The 24,984-nt window shown below is 35.3% G+C and overlaps 1 protein-coding gene across 1 annotated transcript in view; it reads left to right on the forward strand.

Moving 5' to 3' along the window:
- Positions 1-4,913, forward strand: part of LOC144256538 (uncharacterized) — a 28,644-nt gene extending 23,731 nt beyond the window's left edge. Inside the window, 4 exon segments of the mRNA XM_077801651.1 lie at positions 1,256-3,150; positions 3,152-3,295; positions 3,298-3,722; positions 3,724-4,913. Coding sequence (XP_077657777.1) covers positions 1,256-3,150; positions 3,152-3,295; positions 3,298-3,722; positions 3,724-3,985 — 2,726 coding nt within the window. The 3' untranslated portion in view covers positions 3,986-4,913.
- The last annotated feature ends 20,071 nt before the right edge of the window (positions 4,914-24,984 follow it).

The following is a 24,984-nucleotide window of genomic DNA, read 5'->3' on the forward strand; positions in this document are numbered from 1 at the left end:
TTGAAGAGATACCTCTGCTTTTGTGTTAGTGCAAACATTTTTCTCAGTATTAAAGCTAGGGACTCAATGTGTGTGCCCATCAATGTCAAATGTGTAAAAATATGTACTTATATACTATTATTATTTAGTTATAAAATATTTTGTCTCTTAAAGTGTTATAAGAAATATATGCACGACTTTCAATTAAATGAAAGGTGGCAGGCAGATATAGGAGCATTTGATTCACATGTGGAAGTCAGAAATTTAGTGAGCAAAATTTTGCTCACCAGGTACTGTGTTTTGTGTAGGGTTGATATTATAGTCAAAGTCTCCATATTTTTATTTTATGGAGCATAATAGGGTGAAGAGTTTTATTTTACCTAATGGTGAGTGTATTATGTTCTTCGTAAATACTAGTAGAAGAATACAATACCTTGTAAGAACAAAAGTGATAATTATGTGAAATAATGATTTTGTTAATTCATTCTATTTAGTCATTTTACCTTGTATATATAGTATAAAATACCATGATATATTTATAAATAAACAAAGTTAAATTTGTCAATAAGGGAAATTCTCATATCACACGAATGTAAAAATATAAAAATCAATTTATTATACTTGATGGTCATGTGTTGAATTCATCCAAGTATTGTGGCCATAGGCTATGCAAGGTTTTTATAGTCTTTTAAAATGTCTTTTATGAAAAATTTTATAGACATATATGTATATATTTCTTAGTAAATTTTTTGTTCATATTTCTTTTTAAGAGTCCATTGCCTCTTTACCCTTGTTGAATATTTATGGTATTATCACTCAAAATCTACTAGTTATTTTCATGTCTCTATGTCACGGTAGACAAAAACCATTTTTTGGACACTATTTGAAAAAGCCAGAAATGTTTGTATATGTTTTACATTTCTCTTATTCTACTGACAGTGAAGGTAGCTGGTAGATATTTCCTAAATACACAATACTATCTTACGAAGGACAAAAGTTTGTTAACTACACTTTATTATAGTACTCTTCTTCATGATGTACTCCTCTTGGATACTGTGGTCTCTACAAGAATTTGGGTAATATTCTCAAGGTAATTTTGTCTGTACATTTTTATTGAAGTAATATATTTTTTTGGATTTATGGTGACTTTGGACTTACTAATCTGCTACATTCCTGATGTACTTATTTTACCTTAATTTCATGTTATGTATGCAAAATATACTTATCCCAGTCTAATAGGCATTGTGGTTTTTTTTTTAATTTTTGTTTCTTTCAGCCATGACTTCTAATCCCATCCAAGAATATTCACCAGAAAAGGGCCTAAAACATATATTTCATGAAGTGATAAGTGCAAAATATAGAAGTTGTGATCTTGACTATTTACAACAAAAGAAAATATGGAAAACTACCAATGAGAGTGAACACCAGAAATCATATAAAAAATCAGGCCTTGTTCACCACCAGAGAATTTATACTGGAGAGAAGTCCTACAAATATGAAAAATGTTGCAAAGCTTTTAGTAAAAAAAAAGGTCTTATTTACCACAGAGGAACCCACAATGGAGAGAAGCTCTACAAATGTAAAGAATGTGGCAAAGCTTTTGGTCGAAAATCAAATTTTATTCGCCACAGCAGAACTCACACTGGAGAGAAACCCTACAAATGTAAAGAATGTGGCAAAGCTTTCAGTCAAAAAGAAGGCCTTATTTACCACAGCAGAAGTCACACTGGGGAGATGTCCTACAAATGTAAAGATTGTGGCAAAGCTTTTGGTCGAAAATCATACCTTATTTACCACAGCAGAATTCACACTGGAGAGAAGCCCTACAAATGTAAAGATTGTGGCAAAGCTTTTGGTCGAAAATCATACCTTATTTACCACAGCAGAATTCACACTGGAGAGAAGCCCTACAAATGTAAAGAATGTGGCAAAGCTTTTCGTCAAAAAACAGACCTTTTTAGGCACAGCAGAACTCACAGTGGAGAGAAGCCCTACAAATGCACAGAATGTGGCAAAGCTTTTGTTGCCAAATTAAACCTTACTCACCACAGCAGAACTCACAGTGGAGAGAAGCCCTACAAATGCACAGAATGTGGCAAAGCTTTTGTTGCCAAATTAAACCTTACTCACCACAGCAGAACTCACAGTGGAGAGAAGCCCTACAAATGTACAGAATGTGGCAAAGCTTTCAGTCTAAAATCAATCCTAATTTGCCACAGGAGAACTCACTCTGGAGAGAAGCCCTACAAATGTAAAAAATGTGGCAAAGCTTTTGGTCGAAAATCAAACCTTATTTGCCACAGGAGAACTCACACTGGAGAGAAGCCCTACAAATGTACAGAATGTGGCAAAGCTTTCGGTCGAAAATCATGCCTCACTTGCCACATCAGAACTCACACTGGAGAGAAGCCTTACAAATGTAAAGAATGTGGCAAAGCTTTCAGTCTAAAATCACGCCTTATTGGCCACAGCAGAACTCATACTGGAGAGAAGCCCTACAAATGTAATGAATGTGGCAAACCTTTTCGTCAAAAAACAGACCTTTTTAGGCACAGCAGAACTCACAGTGGAGAGAAGCCCTACAAATGTACAGAATGTGGCAAATCTTTTGGTCAAAAAACAGACCTTTTTAAGCACAGCAGAACTCACAGTGGAGAGAAGCCCTACAAATGTAAAGATTGTAGCAAAGCTTTCAGTCTAAAATCATACCTTCTTCGCCACAGCATAACTCATACTGGAGAGAAGCCCTACAAATGTACAGAATGTGGCAAAGCTTTCGGTCGAAAATCAAACCTCACTTGCCACATCAGAACTCACACTGGAGAGAAGCCTTACAAATGTAAAGAATGTGGCAAAGCTTTCAGTCTACAATCACACCTTATTGGCCACAGCAGAACTCATACTGGAGAGAAGCCCTACAAATGTAATGAATGTGGCAAAGCTTTTGGTCAAAAAACAGACCTTTTTAGGCACAGCAGAACTCACAGTGGAGAGAAGCCCTACAAATGTAAAGAATGTGGCAAAGCTTTTGGTCAAAAAACAGACCTTTTTAGGCACAGCAGAACTCACAGTGGAGAGAAGCCCTACAAATGTAAAGATTGTAGCAAAGCTTTCAGTCTAAAATCATACCTTCTTCGCCACAGCAGAACTCATACTGGAGAGAAGCCCTACAAAATGTAAAGAATGTGGCAAAGCTTTCAGTGTAAAGTCACCCCTTATTTGCCACAGCAGAACACACACTGGAGAGAAGCCCTACAAATGTAAAGAATGTGGCAAAGCTTTCAGTGTAAAGTCACCCCTTATTTGCCACAGCAGAACACACACACTGGAGAGAAGCCCTACAAATGTAAAGAATGTGGCAAAGCTTTCAGTCAAAAAGTAGGCCTTATTTACCACAGGAGAACTCACACTGGGGAGAAGCCCTACAAATGTAAAGAATGTGGCAAAGCTTTTGGTCAAAAATCACACCTTATTCGCCACAGGAAAACTCACACTGGAGAGAAGCCCTACAAATGTAAAGAATGTGGCAAAGCTTTCAGTAGAAAAGAAGGCCTTATTTACCACAGCAGAAATCACACTGGGGTGATGTCCTACAAATGTAAAGATTGTGGCAAAGCTTTTCGTCACAAATCACACCTTGTTAACCACAGAAGAACTCACAGTGGAGAGAACCCCTACAAATGTACAGAATGTGGCAAAGCTTTTGGTCAAAAAATAGGCCTTATTCGCCACAACAGATCTCACTGGAGAGAAGCCCTACAAATGTAAAGAATGTGGCAAAGCATTTTCTCAGAAAACAGGTTTTATTTGCCACAGGAGAACTCACACTAGAGAGAAGCCTTACAAATGCAAAGAATGTGGCAAAGCATTCAGTCAAAAATCACACCTTATTTTCCACAACAGAACTCACACTGGAGAGAAGCCTTACAAATATAAGGAATGTGGCAAAGCTTTTAGCAATAAAACAGGCCTTATACACCACAACAGAACTAACACTGAAGAATAGCCCTACAAATGTAAATAATGTGGCAACACTTTTAATAAAAAATAAAACTTTATTCACCACAACAGAGGACATCCTGGTGAATGTGAAATGTGAATAAAGTGATAATAACTTTTAAAGAAAAACTAAACCTTGGGGCTGGGGTTGTGGTTCAGTGGTAGAGTGCTAGCCTCACATTTGTGAGATCCTGGTTCAATCCTCAGTACCACATAAAATAAATAAGTGAAATAAAGGTATTGTGTTCAACTACAACTAAAAAATAAACACTAAAAAAAGAAAGACTAAACCTTATTAACTACAGAATTTATACAGAAAAGAACCCCTACAAATTAAAACAACACAGCAAATATCTTAATAAGAAATCAATTCATTTCACCACTAGGCTATTTATTCTGGAAAGAAGACATGTAAATGTAGAGAATGTAGAAACATTTTAAGTTATATATCATACATTACTAGACATCAGAGAAAACACTGGAGAGAAGCTCTACAAATGAGACCATTGTACCATTACTCTAAGAAAGGGACAACATTTAATCATCAACACAATAACCATAGCATAGAGAAAGTTTTGAAATGTGAAAATTGACAATGTGACAATGCCTCCAAAATTTATTCACCAATACTCAGTACCTGTGGATACATACTGGTTAGAGAAAATACAAATGGGAAAAAAAATTGTAGCCACATGTTTCTTAAACACTGCTTATTTTTGGAGAATTCATTGTGCCCAGAAACCCTAAAAAGTTAAATAATATTTCCAAAACGTATTTAAATTTTAAATTCATTGAACATCTGAAAACTCATACTAGTAGTGAACATTGAACAGATTTTGTCCAAAATGTATGCCTTATATAACAATGAAACATTTATAATAAATGTGAGAGTATAGTAAATTTATTATCTATACATTACACCTTGATGTATATGAGGATCAGTAAAATACAGAACTCAAAATTTAAGTTTAGAAAATAAGTAGTTGTCTTTAACTTTTGCTTAAATTTATTAAGCATTTTCAAGTTATTTTGTAGAAATATCAGTCATAAATACCATACATGAATAGTGAAGAAACCTCATCTTTGAAAGAATATAGTTGTTTTTCTAAATCAATATTTACTTTTTCACTTTTGAATACTGATAAAAGAATTATATGAAATCTATTTTTGATGTTTAACACTGAAGTGTAATATTTTAAACTTTATTTTTTTAAAATTTTAGTTTAAATTTAGGTATTTTTAAACACTGACCCACATTCCTAAGCCCTCTCCACTTTTTCAAATTTTGAGACTGTCTTAAGTTGCTTGAAACCACACTAAGTTGCTGAGACTGAATTTAAACTTCTGAAACTACTCAACTTCACAATGATGCACCTGTCAACAGTTTCCAGCCACAAAAATACACAATTTCAGAAATCTTCTGGTTCATCTTCCATATATTCTGCCACAATATTCACCAGGGCAAGATAATATAAACCTTTTGGCAGCCCCATCAAGGCATTCACTTCTTTTAATCTTAAGGCCAAACATATACTGCATAGAAAAGTATGATACATGGAACAACATAATTTTACTTAGTAAACATTTTTTTCATGAAAAATATATCCCAACTCCTTTGTCTTGGGATTACATTAGAAAAATATGAGGTAATTATACTGTGTACTATGACGTTAGGCTATGAACGTTAAATTACCTTAAAATTAAAAAAAAATAATGTTTATTTTTAAATATGGTTTTTATATTTTAAAACATTCAAATCAATTCCCACAGCAATCAATGATACAAAAAAGATGAGAAAAACAACTGCAGTTTGGTGTCTCATCATGACATTACAATATCTGCTGTAAATTGCCTGTGGCTTCCACTTTTAATTTAAAAAAATAATTATTTTCCATACAATTTGGGTGAAGTTGAGGACAAAATCTCCTGCATTGCTTTCCTGAGCAAGCCATCATACTTAAAACAACTGAACCCCAAGTTAAAATATGTTTTCTCTACAATCTAATTATACCAGTTCTTAACTCATCTTGCATAAAACAAATCCACTTTCTTCTGGTTGAATATATTGAGCCCAAAGATATGGAACCTGGCAGCTAAAAGAAGTATAACATAAATAACGAGGTCTTTTTTTGAATAAGGCAAATTGCACTTTTTGTATTTGATTTTTCTGCCTGTGAAGATCTATATTTCTCTTCCTACAATGGTATTATGATTGATGGTGACTTGTGTAATAACAGGAGGCTTAAAATGCAGCTACATGTCTTTGAGTCCTTTCACTGGTAAAAATTACTGTAATTTGTACTCTAATAGCAGACTCAAAATGGTGCTAGACAAACCTATTTTTTTAATCTGCCTCTTTATTCATGGTTTTCTAATGGTTTTGATCTAGTCAGTTCAGACCATTTCTGATTAATGGGTGTCATCAAGGTGTAAATTCCCTCTGATCAGTAGCAATGAGACAGTTCTTCCCATTAAAAATAAAAACATTCTCATAGAGTCTTTGCTATATTCCAAGGAACAACTCTTGCTTTTGCTTTACTAAACAAAATAAATTCAACATATTTGAGTCCCAAAGTAAATGGCAATACATTAACCTAAGCACCATGAGGAATATAAGAAATACAACATATCACCTTTGAATTATATAAAAAAAATAAGAATCATAAATGCTAAGCCATTATCATCTAAACTATCCCAGAGCTTTTAAATTGTAATCTTAGATGTTCTACTCACTCTCATAGTAAGAGGCCTTAAACTCAAAGATATTTAATCACTCACTAAAGATCACTCAGTGAATGCATAACACTTCTTATTCTAAAGCTTTTACAGAATTTTTTGATAATACATTGCAAAGTCTCACCTGTCTTCTTTAGAAATAAGACAGAACTTTTTTAGTCTGTTTTATAATGCTATACAAAATGCCAGAAACAGGCCAATGTATAAAGAGATATAAATGCATAAAAATATTTTCTGAGGGGCTGGCATTGTGGCTCAGTGGTAGAGTGCTCACCTGTCACATGCAAGAAGTTGGGTTTAATTCTCAGCACCACATAAAAATGAATAAATAAATAAAATAAAGGTATTGTGTTCAACTACAACTTATAAATAAATAAAAATATTTTTTGAGTACATAGTTCTGAAAATTTAAGTGCATTGTACCAGAATCTTCTCAGCTCCTGTGACATCCCCTTCACCTGCATTACATTTGAGATGGCATTATGGTGAGGGCTCATTTGAGAAGTAGAGAGAACATAATGAGAAAGGAAGTCAGAGAAATTCAGAAAGAAGACTTGCTCTTTTCGTAACAACCAGCTTTAATAAGAACTATCTTGTGTCCCATGAAAGTTCCATTAACTCTTTCCAAGAGCATCTCCCCCAATGATCTAACCACAATTTACTAGATCTCACTTCTTAAACATTCCACTATTTTCCAAATCTCTCCCTTTGAAAATAAGTTCCAAACACATGAGCATTTGGGGGACATACTCAAATCATAATGAAAGTAATATGAGAGAGAGAATGGTAAAAATGAGACATAGAATGTCATTTCTTAGTAGTTATAAAGATTCTAGATACTACAATAAAATGCTTTAGAGTATAGAAATTATTTTATTTTGATATTTTAAAGACAATAGAGAATTTCACTAAATTACTTTTTGAAGAATGAATGAATTTGAATGTGACAAGACTAATGGGCTAGGTATATTAAAATAAGGGAAAAGTCTGTGCAAAAACTCAATGGATGTTTAGTAAACCATGCCTAGGTATAAAAAGAGAATGCTGGGGTTTCTGATTATGCTATATCAAGCCAAATTTTACTGACTAAAATCTGGTGGCCCTCAAAACCAGAGCAAATATTCATATGAAAGATGCTGTGGACATCAGTCTCAAAAACTTCCTACTTAAAATACCTGCTTCCAAATACTACATGATTCATAGTAACTCTCAGGAGTATTATCTTTCTTTCAATTTCAATTTTTAGCTTTCTATATAGTTACCTCACCATCTCATGGCCAGATCAATATTTTCTTGAACTTCTTCATATATTAATCTATACACTATCTCATATATGTTTGTTTCTAGATTGTCAGGGATCCCTCCTAGTGAATTCTGAGATGTGCGAGAGGTTGAACAAGCATAGAAATTTGCTTATGAAAAAAAAAGCCAGGTAGTAGGTGGGAAGTAAAAGGAGAAAAGATGCAAAAGTCCTCATCTAAACTTGTATGTGCTGGTACTACACAAGGTTATTCCAATGATGTCTGGTTTGGGGTAGGGAACTAACTTTTCTTATACACTATGACACAAAGTTCATCAAAAATGGTTGTTTCAGACTTTTTGAGAACATCTAAATTTATCTTAGTAATTTCTACATTGAAAAACTACTGTTACCTTTAAACAAAACTATCCATTGCAATAAATCTGAAATAGTTCTTTAATATTGCAGAACAGAAAGTTGATGGCATTATTCACTAAATGCCAATATTTTCCAATAACACCTCACACCACAGTATATGTACCTTATATAGTTTAACACCTATAGGAGTTCTTAACAAAATGGATAGATAATTAAAGAGTGAAATGAGACTCAAACAACTAATTATAGTAAAAATTATTATTACCTTATTTCAAATAATAGTGTACCCTTTTGCTTTTTCCCCCAAAAGTTATTTTTTTAACCTTTTGGTATGATATTTCACTTCATTTATATAACATGATAAATAGTACTGTTTTTTCATATGTACTCTCTGATGCAACTCAAATATATTTACATACCCCAAGACCTTAGCAGATTTCTATACACATTATTCACTAGAGAAACAGTAGTTACTTCTGAAATCTATATTGCTCTTTTCAAATGAGGTCTTGCAGGTTTTTTTTTTTTTTTTGAAATATCTGAAATAATTATAATGGACTTATTTCTAATTAGCATATAGTAAGTGCCTGATAAATATTTGTGAAAATGATGAAGAAATAATAAGAGCATTTATATAATCTATACAATGTGGTATGTGGTATTTCATGATTGTAGCTACAAATTATTGAATATTATAACAATCTTACTATGTGAGTGAGATGTGGGTATGATGAAACAATAATATATAAAAATTGCATGCTGCATTGTTAGTAATTCACCAAAAAATATTTTCAAAAACAGACACTCTGATGTGTGGTTTTTGTCAACTATTATATTATGGATGAATGAAGCTCAGTAAATGAATAATTGAAACTACATACTGGCTTAGGGTGCCTATCATTCATTGTTAAAAAGCTTTTAGCTATATAAAATTTTAATACTGTATGTCACATTGTGATAAAATGGAATTTTGATAAAATGTACATTAATAATGCTGAAGTCTTTCATTGAGTCATATCAGTTTATGAAATAAACTTGCTATATGTGATTTACACAATTCTAAGTGTCTTTTGTTTTAAGAAACTGTATGGACAATGCAGATTAAAGTTAACATAGTAATATTAATAGCAGAAGCACCACAGGAAAAATGAAAACAAAGAATTGGGAGATTCCACCATTATAGATGTAATTTTCTCAACATCTATTCAATGTACCTAACCCACTATTGATACCAAAATTAATGAGCAACCTCTTCTCATGCTGAATGTGCATGATGCTATTATATAAAATGAAAACAATTACAAATGTGTCAGAGATGCATTTTGCAACATTAGTTAAAACTAAAATTGATTGATCAGCATCTCACTGCGTTTGTCCCCAGCAAATACCCTCTCAGTGTGCAAGATAAATGGGTTAAAAATAAAAAAAATTCAAGTAAAATCCATGTTAAAGAATAACAACTATTTTTTCATAAGGAAACTGTCAATGTCTTTTGAAAACAACATGAAAATAAACTGTGCCCTATCACATAAAGGAAAGCAACAATTCTGGTAAAAATCTTTTATTTTATTCTTTGAATATGACAAGTATTCTTTGGCAAACTGCCAAATATATTGTTTCAATTTCACAGGTGTAAATTATATCTGGTTTTCTCTAAATTGTTACTTATTTAATATAAATTTGTTGAGGAATTATTTCTGCATGTGCTGATTATTAAAATATAGTGAGAAATATAAGTCATTTAAAGTTCTATGAATTGCAATCCCAGAATTGTGGGAGGAAGCTGTATATAATCATGAGAAACATATTGAGTATGATTAATTTGTTCCAGATATTTATTTCTCTTAGTATCCACTTTTTACATAAACTAGTGCTTTTAAATGGAACTGACTATTAAATATCATAGGAAAGGCCACCCCAGTAATCAGAAGAAGAAATTTAAAAGAAAAACCATCAAATCATAAACACCTGGTTGAAACAAGAACTGGTTAACTGTTGGATCTTAGCTTTTGACTTTGCTAAATTTCCTCCTATCTTTCTTTTGATGATGACTAAGAGGAAGGTACTTCTATTAAGAGTATGACCAGAAAAATTTATGGCAATTTGTTTTTCTAAAACATATATAAAATTGACTTGCTAACTCAGAATAGAATCTAATGAGTATATTTTGTTATGGTTAAAAAAAAAAGTATAGCTACTCAACATGAAGATTGGCCTTTTGAAGAAAAGAATGTGAGGGTGAAAACCAATTTGGAAAGGTAACATGAAATATTTTATATAAAAGTAAAGGCAGGAATAATTAAAATAATTTTGTTATTAGATGCATTTAAAAAATAAAAAGGTAGTGTCCAGGCCTGATACGGTGGTACATACCTGCAATCTCAAAAATTATAGAGGCTGAGGCAGAAGGATCACAACTTCAAGGCCAGCCTTGGTAACTAAGTGAGAAGAGCTCTCAAAATATCAAAGAACTGTGAATATATATGAGTGATAAAGCACCCCTGAGTTCAATCCCCAGGACCATATAAAACAGTAGTTTCCAAAATTTACACACAAATCAGCCACCTCCACTCTATCTGAAACAATGTAAAGTTCTCATAGGCAACTAAATTTAGCCATAACTACTACTAGTTGTCTGATATTGACCATAATCTTGAAATGTATACATAGAATACCCTTCACAATGTATTCGGTGTTCCCATTATTTTTTCTAATTATAATAAGAGAGGGAGGAAAACCAGTTTAGCTTATGGGGCCACTTCTTTCTCTTCAGGCCTAATGAATCAAATATTAAAAGGCTTTAGTGTTTAATTGATTATCATTTATGTAATCATAATGATATGTGTTCTGTGATTTCATGCTTAATCTATGTTGGACACTATTATTTCTGAGTATCAGCATCTGTACAGACCACCACACCCCACTCTATTTTTTAATAGTTACAATTCCCTGCATTCATGCTTCATCAGTTAGCTATTCTCTTTTAAAAATAATTATGTGTTGCATTCTTTGTCAACAGAAAATTTATGAAGGTTAAAAAACAGTAAGCATTTTCACAAATTTTACTTTAAAATAGTTTTCATCACAAAACACACACCAGAAATAAGAATAATTTTTTTCCTCTAATTTATTAGCCTTTCTGACATCCAATATCAGGACATGAATGCTGCTCATGGAGGGATGTTCTTACCATCAAGAAAAATCAATACTACTTTCTTCTATTCCATTAAATGTTACAAAAAGTGCACATTTTACTGGGTTTCATATGCAGAACTTGACTTTTCATTATTTGTGTTTAATGGGTTTTTGCTTTCTTTTTCATCACTTTGTTTTTCCTGTATTTTCTAATATTCAATTTTTTGTGGTGAGGAAAATAGATCACTAGAATCTTCTATCTTTTACTACATTCAATCACTTTAATACTCACTAGCTAATATTACTATTAAACCATCATTTTAAAGGTAGGACTGAGATATGCTAACACAGCTATTTTCAAGGTCTACTGCAGAATCAGCATAACTTTATTGAGCTCTGAAGTTAGAGCCATTGTTTCTGTCCACAAACTCTATTCCCTTTGTTTTATATTTCTTCTATATTGAGTAACTCTCTTTTAAATGAGGCACAGAAAATAGCTTTTTAGAATTTTATCATTTATGAAAATCTATTTTTATTCATCATTGATGGACAGTCTGCTTCAGTTTAGAATACAGGTCCTTTAAATCTTGAGGTTATTATTTATTTATCATCTATAAGCCATCATTAATGATAAGTACTTGGGTTCTATTCTTGCTTTCTTGAAGCTGACCGTGGTTTTTCTTTTCAGAATATTCTCTTTGTTTTAAGCATAGCTACTTGAGAAATTCTGGATATATATTTATCATATTTAAATATTATTTTCTTGATTATAGCATTCAATCAAAATGGAATATTTCCAGACCTGATTTTCTTTCCAGCATATACATGTAGGAAACAGGATAAAATATGGAAAATAATATGTCTGTTTTTCAGACACCAAAAACAGGGATAGCAGGTGAGTGAAACCATAAGCAATAAGTGCAGACTGGTGAGGGGAACTATAACTTTATTTTTAAAATTGTTCTTAATAAGTGCAGTTTGATAAAATGCTGTTAAAACTTATGGGTAAAGGGGAAGTAAGAATAATCAAAGTATACCACTGTAGAAAAACTTGAGGTCTGGCACCTGAGAGCAGACTATGGGGGAAATTTCCTGTTATGATCATAAAGAACCCCCCACTTTCCTTTCACCCTCTCACCCACTTAACCTCACAAGAAACCACCAAGACTCTCAAGTTTCAAGTTCAATAGTCACACTCTCTCCAAATACAAAAAGCAGTTACAATTCAACTGAACACAGAAGCTTGTGTGCAGAGTTACGGGGATCTGAGACATCATATAAAAAGTTAGGTTAAAGATAATTCTGTGCGTGTGTGTGTGTGTGTGTGTGTGTCTGAGTGTGTGTTTTATTTTGTTCTGAGGGTGTGGCTATGCCTTGGTCACCTGAGCTCAGCAAAGAAACTGTTATTTTGATGAACTATCAGTGGCTGACTCACAATTAAAAACAGACAAATGTTAAAATTTTTTTTAAAAGCCTAATTATCAAAAAATATCTTGCTGCTTTCTCCCTCCATATTTTGCCTTTTAAATTTTTTTTTAATTTTTGATTTTTTTTTTTTTTAGTTCTGAAAAGTAGACAGTAAAACAGCTTCTGGAAAAATTTACAACCACTTGCATGAGGGTCTGGGAAGTTGAGAGTCTGGAGCAGGGCTGGGAGGAGCAAACAGGAAGGGGTCTTTCCCTTAGTCACTGGAGGCCAACTATAACTAAAAAGAATAAAAAATCAATAAATATTTGTAAACCAGGAAATGACACAGATTATCAAGTTAGAATCAGTTATAAAAAAATTATATAATGAATAAAATAGAGAAATCATTAACAGGATTAGAAAAAACTTGATGTAAATTTTATTTTTAGAAGTTTATTGGTGATACATAAAAAATAAAGATGAATTTTATAATTTGATTTTAAACGGAAGGCAGAGAGATATGCAAGTCATATATTACTTCAAAAACCTTACTTCAGTTACAAAAGTATAATCTGTTGATAGCTTCTACTTATTTTACTCTCTATCTTCCTTGGCATTTCACCTGAGGTCACACTTGCAGAATGTGACCAATAACTAAGCAAATAACTAACCAAGAAGATAATCACTGAGGTTACACTCTTTCTCAGAAAACACCAATCAATTTCAGAGCAAAGAAGTGATACAACACCTATTCATTTCCTTCTTTTGGAAAAAGTCCCTTTTGTGAATCAGATAGAAGAGGAAATTGGGCAACCTTTATCAAAATGTTACTAGAAATAAATATGAGTTAGCTTCATTTAGAAGTAAACTGAAATAACACCATTGTACAGTATCTTTCAGGGTTAACCTTGAAAGATAAAAAAAAAATAAATTAATTAATTAAAATAAAACCTCTTTCCAAAGAGCAGAATACTTGGCAGCACACTTCCTCCTTAATTTCACATGGAAAAAAAAGTTTCCTCAGGTAAGAAGGTATATAAACTAATAGGAAGATCAAGACCTGGTCAAGGGTCTAGAAAGAAATTTTGAAGTGTATAAAATTTGGAGGGTACAGTAATCAGGTTGGTCTCTGAGAGAGACAATGCAGTGTAAATATTATGGGATTTCATGCTATCACATACCAAAGCACAAACATCATGGACATTGTACAAGACAACAAAATTGACAACTTGACTTTACTAGTTGTTTTTATCCAGGAGTGAGTACCATAGTGATTTCCAGTCACTGCATTTTATCTATCAAATGATTCTTCCAAATATCCAGCCAGCTAGGAGGAGAAGTCTGTCTCTTGGTTCTTGTGACAGCATCATTCTTTTCATCATTCTCTTATAATAAATTAACAAGTGGACCTCTTTTAATGCAGAAATAATTTTAACCAGAAAAACCCAAACTTTTTTTTTTTACATTTTGCTTTTACAGACAATAAATGCTAAGCAAGCACCACTAATAAAATGCCAATGGATCATGCCTAAAATTGAATCAGACTACACTTACCAAAAATAAAGATATTAATTACTATTGGTCTATGACCATGGTATCCACTGTATTATCATCTTCAAAAGAAACAAAAAGCTGCTGGCCTGGTAGAATTCTGGAACAGGTGATGGTGTTGCTAACACTTCTTAAATTTCACATCATTATATCAGGTTTTGCTACCAAGATATAGACTACATAGATCCAGGAACCAGAGTATCAAATTTGAAGAGTCTTCATTCACGATCACTTCCATTAACCCACTTGGCAATTATATTTTCTTATGCCATGCCTCTGCATCCTTCAGTTTTAGAAATCTTAATTATTTAAGAGGTCACTTTTCCAACAGGATGTCTAACAAGATTCCAACTAAAATTTAAACTGCAACTGAGGACTCTAAATTCTATGTACTAAGAAAACATAAAGCATGAGGAGAAATTACAATCCTAGCTAGGCCAATTCACTCTTTTACCAGAAGGAAATTGATTCAATGTTGCAATGGAGATAAAAATCAGATGATTCAATTTGAAAACGGATGATCCAATTCTCTAATTTTTAGTACTCACTTGCACTACAGGAATTGTAAAAGGACCAGTACAGTAGTTGTGTCTTGAGAAAATTATGGTGAGGAGGCTCAAATGATTTGGGGATGAATATGAGTTTCACTCAATTAGCTAAATTATAGAGACCAAAAGAAGTACATTTAGGGGCTTTAAATGAACAGCAGAAGAGACACAAGATGACCATTAATTTGACATTCAGTCTACACAGCTGTCAAAAGTGTAATTAATTGCAGTGTTTTCCCTTCTTATAAGTTTTTTTTTCAGGAATAGAGTCTCACCAGACCATAAACTAAGTACAGAACTTAGACTGAAAAGTGAATTTTTGTGGTGTCACTATAGGGAACTGTGCCTTATGGCACGATTAGGACTGAAGGATCCATTTTCCAGACAATTGATTAAAGTGGTCTTTTCAAAATATTTTCATTACTAGAAGAGAGTTTTCCTGGCTATGACCATGCAAGGCTTCCTACACTCAAGACTGTTTGAGACTCATGTAAATCACACTCCATGTCTCAAGTAGGAACAAATATTAAAGTACAAGACAGGGCTGGGGATGTGGCTCAACCGGTAGTGCGCTTGCCTGGCATGCGTGCTGCCCTGGTTTGATCCTCAGCACCACATACAAACAAAGATGTTGTGTCCTCCAAGAACTAAAAAATAAATATTAAAAAATTTCTCTCTCTCTCAAAAAAGAAATAAAGTGCAAGACAGCTCCAAAACTTCAGTTTGAGTAAGCAGAAGCCTCCTTTGAGATTAGACTGCAACCCCAGATTCTGTGTGCCCAAACGTGCTTCCTTCCCTTTGTTTCCATTGTGCAGATCTGAAGCACACTCACTTATAGACTTCCAAGATGCCTAGTCATGGTCTTAATCTACCTCCTGAGGAGCCCTAGTTAGAACTCAAATGCATCCTTCATTTACTTCCAGACTTTCTGTTTTCCAGAAGTTCTTTGAAGTCTTTTATCACTGGAGATCACCTCTTCTTTTCATTGTAGGTGTTTATCTCATTTTATGTTTCTCTTTGACTGTTACTTTAATTCATTGTGGGTAAAATAGACTTATATATTTGAAGATCCAGATCTCTAAGTAAAATAGTTAGTTTAGTTTATGGGCTTATAATACACAGTCAAAAATGTTCAATGCATTTTAATATAAATTTAGATCCATGATTAAAATTGGAGAAAATAAAACAGGCTTTATAAGGATGTAATTCTGCACTACAAAGTTATCATTGTTTTTCACAAAGGATAGGAATTTTGGAAGATAACATGGCACCAAAAAAAAAAAAAACCCACTATTTTTTATATATAGTTATGTTTGAAAGAGAATAATAAAGTCACCATAAATTAATGATATAATATAAAGCAAAAAGCTTTATGACCAAGTTCTGTTTATTTTTGACAAAATATATTTGAAGCAAATATACCAAATCCATGAATCTCCTCAAAATACTACAAAGATACAGTGAATAGCATTTTTATACAAATCATGTAATTTTATGATATTATGTAAATTTTCTAGACATAGATGTAGAAGCTAAATATACTAATATTCTCTCTCAAGGCACATTTATTTTGAAGCATAGTTCCATAAATCTGCAAATACAATTAAATTTTACTTATTATACACAGTTCAGTACCTCAAATGACTAAATACTTGGAAATAATTTCTTTTGAATATTTCTATTTCCTACACAATAAGGTCAGCTTTAATATATTTTCTCCTTTTCAGTGACACAGAATTTAAAAATTCTAAATAAATTTCTCCTGTAGGCTCAAAAATCATCATATAACTATGGTACTAATACAATTAGTGATGGATTTTACAAGAAAAAAATCTTTGTACTTTTAAGGGAGTTGTTTGAAATGAAACACTAGATCAACACATGATCCTTCAAAAAAATTATAATAATCCATGCACAGCAATAAATTTGGAATAAAGAAGGTATAGACATTTGATAGCTACAGGACTTTAAGAACATATGCTTTGGACCTAAAAGACAATTATTTTGCTTTGTAATTAGAGCACTTTTCATAGCTGTGTGAGGAATTTTAGGTCCATATTTTTGTTTTGTGATCTCACATGCTTCATTTATTCAGATGTACTTATGTAATATATGCTTTTATGAGTAATTTGAAATTATATGTAACTTTCTAATTATAGAATATTGTTTTAGAAAAGCTTGTAATCACACAGTTTCTAAATTAGAGAGCAATTACCATGCAAGATAGAAAATGCACAGTGGCTAAAAGAAGTCCTCATTCCAGAGTCTAGCCTTAGCATTTTCACAGAGTTGATTGTGAATAAATTTATATGGTTCATAAAGTTAAGATCTGTTGAATCTTATCTTGACATTCAAGATGGTCAATGTGAAAGCATAATGTTTAAGAATGTATGTTCTTTGAATATTATGTGAAATACTCAAGGAAAGAAGATGAAGTGACCAGATAAGGGTTTAGCATTTATATATTTATATCTAAAAAAATCTTCTAGGGTGTATTCTCAATTGAAAACTGATGTTTTAAGCCTATGTTCTATACTGAATGTTTTTACTTAAGTTTTGTCTGTGGTAAAACATCAAAATAGTCATATGAAAGTAGGCACTTTGCCTATTACTTACCATTTAACCACAACTCACATTTTGAGACTGCACATTCTAATTGAATGGACAAGTGTATGACAATGTCATATTTCAGGGAAAATGCCTTGTATGGTGTAATAATTGTTAATACTCCTGTCTTTTCCAGGACAGTAATCCAGTAGGTAATATCTCCAACTAAGAATATAATGTTGTCCATAAGATTAATTTTCTAGCATATTTTAAATGTAGTCTCCAAGGCAATTTTTTATTTAATGTGAAATGTTCTTACATTTTAAAAAAGAGAGCTATGTTAGAGCAGTTATGTAATCCTAGACACTCAAAGTTAAAAAAAAAAAAGTTGAATTTCTAAAGGGTTTCCTTGCTCCCTGGAGAGAGTTAATCTTCTTTCCTTCCCTTCATCCTTCCTTCCTTCCTTCCTTCCTTCCTTCCTTCCTTCCTTCCTTCCTTCCTTCCTTTCTTCCTTCACTCTTTCTGTCCTTCCTTCCCTCCTTCCTTCCTTCCTTACAGCTCTGCCTCACACAAATACACAGTGTCTCTGTCTCAACCTCCCTGCCAAAACTGCCCTGCCTTCCCTGGCTTCCTTCCTTAGAGTCTCCTGCACTGAATGGGGAAGACATGTCCCATCTTGAGAAGGATACTCTGCATCTCCCTGTTTGCTCTCTGAATGATGCCACTTCCTGTGATTGTTGGTATTCCAATTCCAGACTGATATTGATGTTAGGGATTTAGAAACAAAAGACCAGAATTGGCACCCCTAAATACCCACCTAAATCACCAATTGCTGTTAAAATGCTTCTGACACTCTTCGTGTGCTTAACTTGTTATGAGAGACAGTAAAATTGTGTAATTAGTACGAAACATATGTATGTTTGGTACTATTCACAGAGAGCTGTAGCCTGGGTTGAATATACAAACATAGGCACACACGTGCAGGTATTGCTGGGTGGTTTTTAACTAATGTGCTTACTTTGTAAGATGTCACCTTTAGCAGCAGACAGGGCCTATGACATGTGTTTATCATGTGGTCATGGCTGCCCACAACCCCAAAGAGAGCCAGCATGGTGGCCCCTTCTCTCCTGCCCTGGCTGGAACCAGGACTCTGACCTTCCTTTCTGCCTGTTGGCGCCCCCTGTTGTCTCTTTCTTCTTGCACAACTGGGTCCCTTTGAGGAGCAACATCTCTGTGTGGAATGATGCTCTTTTGTTCTCAGCGGAAAACTGTAATCCTTTTTCTTATTTCTCTCACTTCCCAAGCTCAATTTCTTAGAATGTGGGATTCAGAAAAATGCACCTATATCATTTTCCCAAGAAATGCTGGAAAGAAATCCCCAGGTGGAAGCTAGTATCATAATAAATACCTTGGAACCAAGCAGAACCTGATCTAATGACTATATATATATATATATATATATATATATACACACACACATATGTGTGCATGTGCATGTATGTATATGCATGTGTGTATATAGACCTATATAATAAATACATATCTATTTATATATTTTATATTTATGCTAATTATATCATTTCAGTTACACATTTATACATAGATATATCTTAATATATTTAATATCTATTTTTTATATTTATATGAATAAAGTGTATCTTTTCATCAGTGGCCCACATGGTGCTGCTTCAGACATTGGGCCAGCTGTCACTTGCTTTGGGGCTTGCACCTTCTTCCTCCCTATCTATTTGCATGTGTCCTGGAACTGACTTATCTTACCAACAAAATCATTACATTAGATGCCCTGTGTTTTAGTATGGGACTTCACAGGGACTCAAAAACATCCATCAAACCATAGAGCTTTGGCATAAATTAGTTTCATTCCAAGAGACAGCGAAATTTCCTGAGCCTTTAGGGCCTTATCATGCAGATTTTGTGTATGTGTACGAGCATGGTGGTGGTGCACACATGAGTCAGAATTCCCCAAAGAATCAGAATCGATTTGAGGGTGGGGGAGAAAGAGGAGGATGAAGGAGGAGAAGGACTAGGGGAGGTGAGAAGGGAGGAGAGACAGCATGAAGCACTGGTTCACATAAATATGCAGTCTGAGAAGAGCCACGGTCAAGCTGGAGGCTTGATGGCAGGTGGTGTGGATCAGAGGCCTGAGAGCTGCAGAGCCAGCAGTGAAGACCCCAGTCCAGACCTTCAGCCTGTGCACTCAAGGAAGGCACAGAGGGATGCAAAACTGTAGCATTCTGGGTCCAAGTTGAACTTCAGTGTCTTATCAACCCAACAGGTTATGATCAGGGTAGAAAAAAAATTGCTAAACAAAAAAAAAGTAGGAACAAAATAGCAACTAGAGAAGTAGCTGAAACAGACCAAAAGTAGGCTCCCTGCTGCTCTCTGGCCCTCTAGCAAGGTTCCTGCCAGTGCATGCATGTGGCTCACACTGCTCACCCACATCACCACTCCCAGGAGGAAAAGGAGGGGAGATATATCTGAGGAGGCCACTCAGAAGCACATTCTTGCCAGTGCTTGCCCCACAGTGATGGCTTGTCCCATGGCCTCAGTGGGCTGGGTGAAGCAATTCTAACTCGCAGCCATGTGATCCCCCAAAGTAGGAAATTGTCATCACCAAAAGGAGGAAAAAGCCAATGTTCATTGGAGACCAGTGACTGTTCACTGCTCCCTGGGCCATTAAGAGAGGGCTGGGAGACTCCACAGTATTTCTCTTTGGGGACCACAGGTGCACAACCCAGCACCACCTGAGCTATGCCAGAGATGCCTGAAAACCTGGATATGCCCTAGACACCCTTTTAAACAGACTCCAACATGAAATGGAGGGGAAATCATCTCCCTCTAAGCTGTAGTTTATACACCAAACTCTGGCTTTTAGCATCTCTTTAAGGTTCTTCCTTTTATTTATACACCTGATCAATAAGACTTCTTGTTTTGTTAGGGTAGAATTATATGCTTTCTGAAGTCTACACAGTAGAAGAAATCCTTCCTCACCCAATTTTGATTGTAAAGCACTAAACCTTTTTTAAAAATAACTAAACTTCATGCCATGCATAAAATCCTCTCTGTGTATGTGTGTGTACATGTGTACACCTTCATGGATGTGCTGTGCCATACCCAGTGTTTTAGTGGGCTTTTGCATCCCTGTGAACAAAATACCCAATGAGAACAACTTAAAGGAGGGGAAGTTTATCAGGAGCTTATGGTTTTAGAGGTTCCTGTCCATAGACGGCAGACTTCATTTCTCCAGGCCTGAGGAGAGACTGGAGGATATCATGGGGGAAGGATCCCGGAGAAGAAATCTGCTCAGTTTATGGTGGGATCAGGAAGCACAGAGACAGAGAGGGAGGGGAAGAGGCTGCAGGAAGGCCCAGCTCCTTCAGCCATGCCCCACCTGCCAACAGCTACCACCCAGCCTGTCCATTCCAACTGGGATGGACTGATTAGGTTCCAGCTCTCACAGTCCAATCACTTCACCTCTTAATATTTCTGCATTAACCCAGGAGCTTTGGGGAGACACCTCACATCCAAACCATAACACCCATCATCATATCCATCAGTGCACAGGGTAGAGAGAAAAGGGTGTGGCTGCCTGGTGATCTTGCCCCCTTGGCCCCTGCAAACCTTGCTTGGATCAGGGTTGCCTAGAGTGCCTGGAACAGAGGCATCCTCATCCTGAATAATGCTGTGCCCACCATCTACCTTTAAAGCTGCCCCTGGAGGCTTTAATTCCATTGGGAACATTTTCAGAAACTTTACATTTAAAGCCAATTTCTAAGTTCTATTTTATTACTTTATTTATCAATTTGTGTAGTGGTGCTAGGGATAGAAGCCAGGGTCTTAGGCATACTGGACCAGTGTCTCACCTGAACTACATCCCTGCCCTCAAATATCTCTTCACAGGGAGAGCTTCCACTTTCACTCTTGGTGAAACATGGTGCCAATCCCAGAAATCTCATTTACAAAGTCCTTGTGGGGCAGACACAGGTCCTGGTGTCCTGTAGAGCAGCCTGGAGCTCCAGCCAATGAGCTCCCTGTCACCTGTGGCAAAAATCTCTATGTCTTTTTGCAGAATACCTGGTCACTCTTTGAGTACTGTCTGAAAATCACACTCCAGTGTCTCTTTGTTTGGCCTGAGGCTCTGGGGTAGGATAAGGAAAAAGAAACCACCCAAAAGTTGTGAAGTTCCTCTCTGTCCTGTCTGTGTGTCTGGCTCTTACTCCATTGTCCCCAGAGAGCAGAAGAGCTCAGCCACCCTGGGCAGTCTCCAGGCAGGGTACTGGCATTAAGAGACTGGCCTAATGTGTGGGGTTGCAAGCAGAGCTGCTGGCCCCATGTGGTCCCAGCTGTCCCCCACCCATATCTGTTTGGTCTGGGAAGCAGATGCCATGTTGGGATGTAGTGGGATCATCACCTCTCATTAAACAAGAGACACTGGAGCTGCTGGGTATCCCTCCATAGAAGTGGAAATCTGCTGCTCTCTCTGCCTGGACCTGGGACAGTCTCTTGCTCTTTGCCCTCACCAGAGGTCTCTCTGAATACCCTAAAGTTCCCACATTTTATTCTGCCATTCTTGCTTCCCTGGCCTTCTTGGTTTCTACCCACAGGCCCCATAAATACCTGACATCAGTATATGCATCTATCATCTCTCTCCCCCACTAGGATGCAACCCCATGGCAACAGAGACTTGGATTGATTTCACTTGTTGCTGTCTGCCTGGAGCCCTGGAAAGTTTCTGGCATGCAGTATGTGGGCAATAAAAATAAATGAGCTGCTTAATGAATTATGAGGTTTTTTTTTTTTTCAAAAAGAGAGGGAGATGTGTCTGTCAAGGATTTCACAGGGTACCTGGCCTGTGGCAGGTCCTCCACAAAAAATAGCTATTTGTATTGCTGTCATCAGACTTCCAGGGAAAGACTGAGCTGGTGACTCCTCTCAAACCTTAGGTCTGTAGTTTCATGTATAGGGAACTTGTTTACCCTTGTCATAGTGTTCAGAGGTGTGGCCTTGGGCTGGGGATGTGGCTCAAGCGGTAGCGCGCTCGCCTGGCATGCGTGCGGCCCGGGTTCGATCCTCAGCACCACATACCAACAAAGATGTTGTGTCCGCCGAGAACTAAAAAATAAATATTAAAAAAAATTCTCAGAGGTGTGGCCTTTGGGAAACAGAACCCTCATGCATGGGTTAATCCATTCCTGAATTAGTGGATTAAACCATTCCTGAATTAATGGTTTAATGGGTTAGCCTTGGAGTGAGCTCTCTCTAGCACCTGTCTTGCCTGGGAAGCCATCTGCCATGTTGTGTTGCAGCCAGAGATGCACCAGATACCACACCTGGGAATTTCTGGCCCCTGGAATTCTGAGGTAAATCAACTACTGTTCTCTATAAAGTGCTCAGTTTGTGGTACTCAGTCACCTTTTGTTCCAGAGCTTGGAACCTCAGGACATAGTAATGTAAACACAATATGTTAAAGTTGAGACATTCAGTACACACATACACACACATACACACACAACTTTTTCTAGGAGCAATTAGTAGTTCTGGCATTATTCCTAGAGTGTCAGGGTTGGGACAGGATTCAGAAAGTGCTAAAATCTCACTCAAGCTAAAAGTAGATTACTGGATTCCTCCCTATTTCCCCTAAAATACAAGCTAATGTGAACTTCATCTGTCAGCATCAGCAGTTGGTAAAATATGCTGACAAATGTTTTTTTGAGATAAATTGAAAGCTTTGATAGTTGGGTATTTATGTATCTTGATTACAGCTGATGAAACACTTGAAAAGCCTTTTATGGCTCCTGGATATCACTGCAATTGTTTTGTATCACTTCTCCCATATTTTTTTTTTGTGGTGCTAGAGATTGAACCCAGGACCTTGTGCATACAATTCAAGCACTCCAAAAACTGAGCTACATCCTCAGCCCCTCTCTCACCTTTCTGTTCACTAGAGGTGATGATGGTAATTGGGTATTTTGTCTCAAATGTGGTACATTGTTCAAGACAGGACTAATATCCACTGTATCTAAATCTCTCTACTCATTATAATTTTGCCAAAGAGACACTCATATAGTAGTTTTTTTCTTAAATGTATCTATAGATGGAGAGAGAGTGTCTCATTTTAATATTCTGCTTTATTTTCAACATCATTCCCTCTTAACATTTGCCTTTTATAGTGTTGCTAAGGTTGGAACTGACTACCTTGCACATTCTGCACACACACTCTTACAGTGAACTTTGCCACTAGGTCCCAATTCTAACTTTAGGTTGGATAGATTCATTCATTCAATCTAATGTTATTTTTCATATGGATGGTTTTACATATGCCTTTCTATTACTCTTAACAATACTATTGACATATATATGGTTTCAGATTTGATTTATCTTATGATTTATTCTTCTGTATTATTGCAATATAGTTAAATGTGTCACATAACAATAACTATATTATTTGTTTTTTTATTAAAGTTTTTGTGGTATTTTACATATTTTATTTCCAAGATGATTTTTTGGTCCCTTCTTTCCTTTTCTTTTATTTGGTACTGGGAATTAAACTCAGGGGAACATAGCCATTGAGCCACATCCCCAGACCTATTTTGTATGACGTTTAGAGATAGTGTCTCACTGAGTTGCTTAGGGCCTCACTTTTGCTGATGCTGGCTTTGAGCTCACAATAAACCTGTCTCAGCCTCCCAAGGTGCTGGGATTACAATTGTGCACCAGCACATCCAGCTCTCTTCTTGTATTTAAAGAAAAACATGCTAAACTTTTGATGGAAAAATATTATATATTAAATATAGCTAAAATAGCTGTCTTTGTAATGATTAGTTTTATTTACACACATGGTATTTTATGTGTTTTTGTAAATTTTTATTTAGTTTTTGACAAGTTCTACATATTTTCCTCAAAAGCTACTATACATATAATGTATTTGACAGATGTAACTTCAATATAAAACTTATGGGGTATTTTGTACTCTAATTAAACCAAAAATCTTTCTGGGCTCTAGAAACCAATTTTTCTCAAACTTTATTATTTTTATTTTTATTTTTTGAATGTACCTCCTCTTTCCTCCTAGGCCATAGATTTCCACTGTGTTGACAAGTATAGCTCTAAGCTTATGCTATTCTGTAACTGTACACTGTTATGGTACACACATACTATAATTTCTACAGGTCTATGCTGCTTGGTGAGGAGTACTTCATATATACATAAACAGTTTTCATGACGAAATAACAGCAATTTCTACTCCATCTTTCTTCATGAGAATTTGTTTTGTGTCCTCATCAGTACTCTGTATTCTTTTGGTTGTTGTTGTTTCTTACTGGAAATTTAAATCAGGGGCACACAGAGACGGGTCACACATAGATGCTTAGGGCTTTGCTAAATTTCTGAGGCTGGTTTTGAACTCAGGATTATCTTGCTTTAGCCTCCCAATCCAATGGGATT

The sequence above is a fragment of the Urocitellus parryii genome, chromosome 8 (genome assembly GCF_045843805.1).
Source record: "Urocitellus parryii isolate mUroPar1 chromosome 8, mUroPar1.hap1, whole genome shotgun sequence".
Classification (NCBI taxonomy): domain Eukaryota; kingdom Metazoa; phylum Chordata; class Mammalia; order Rodentia; family Sciuridae; genus Urocitellus; species Urocitellus parryii.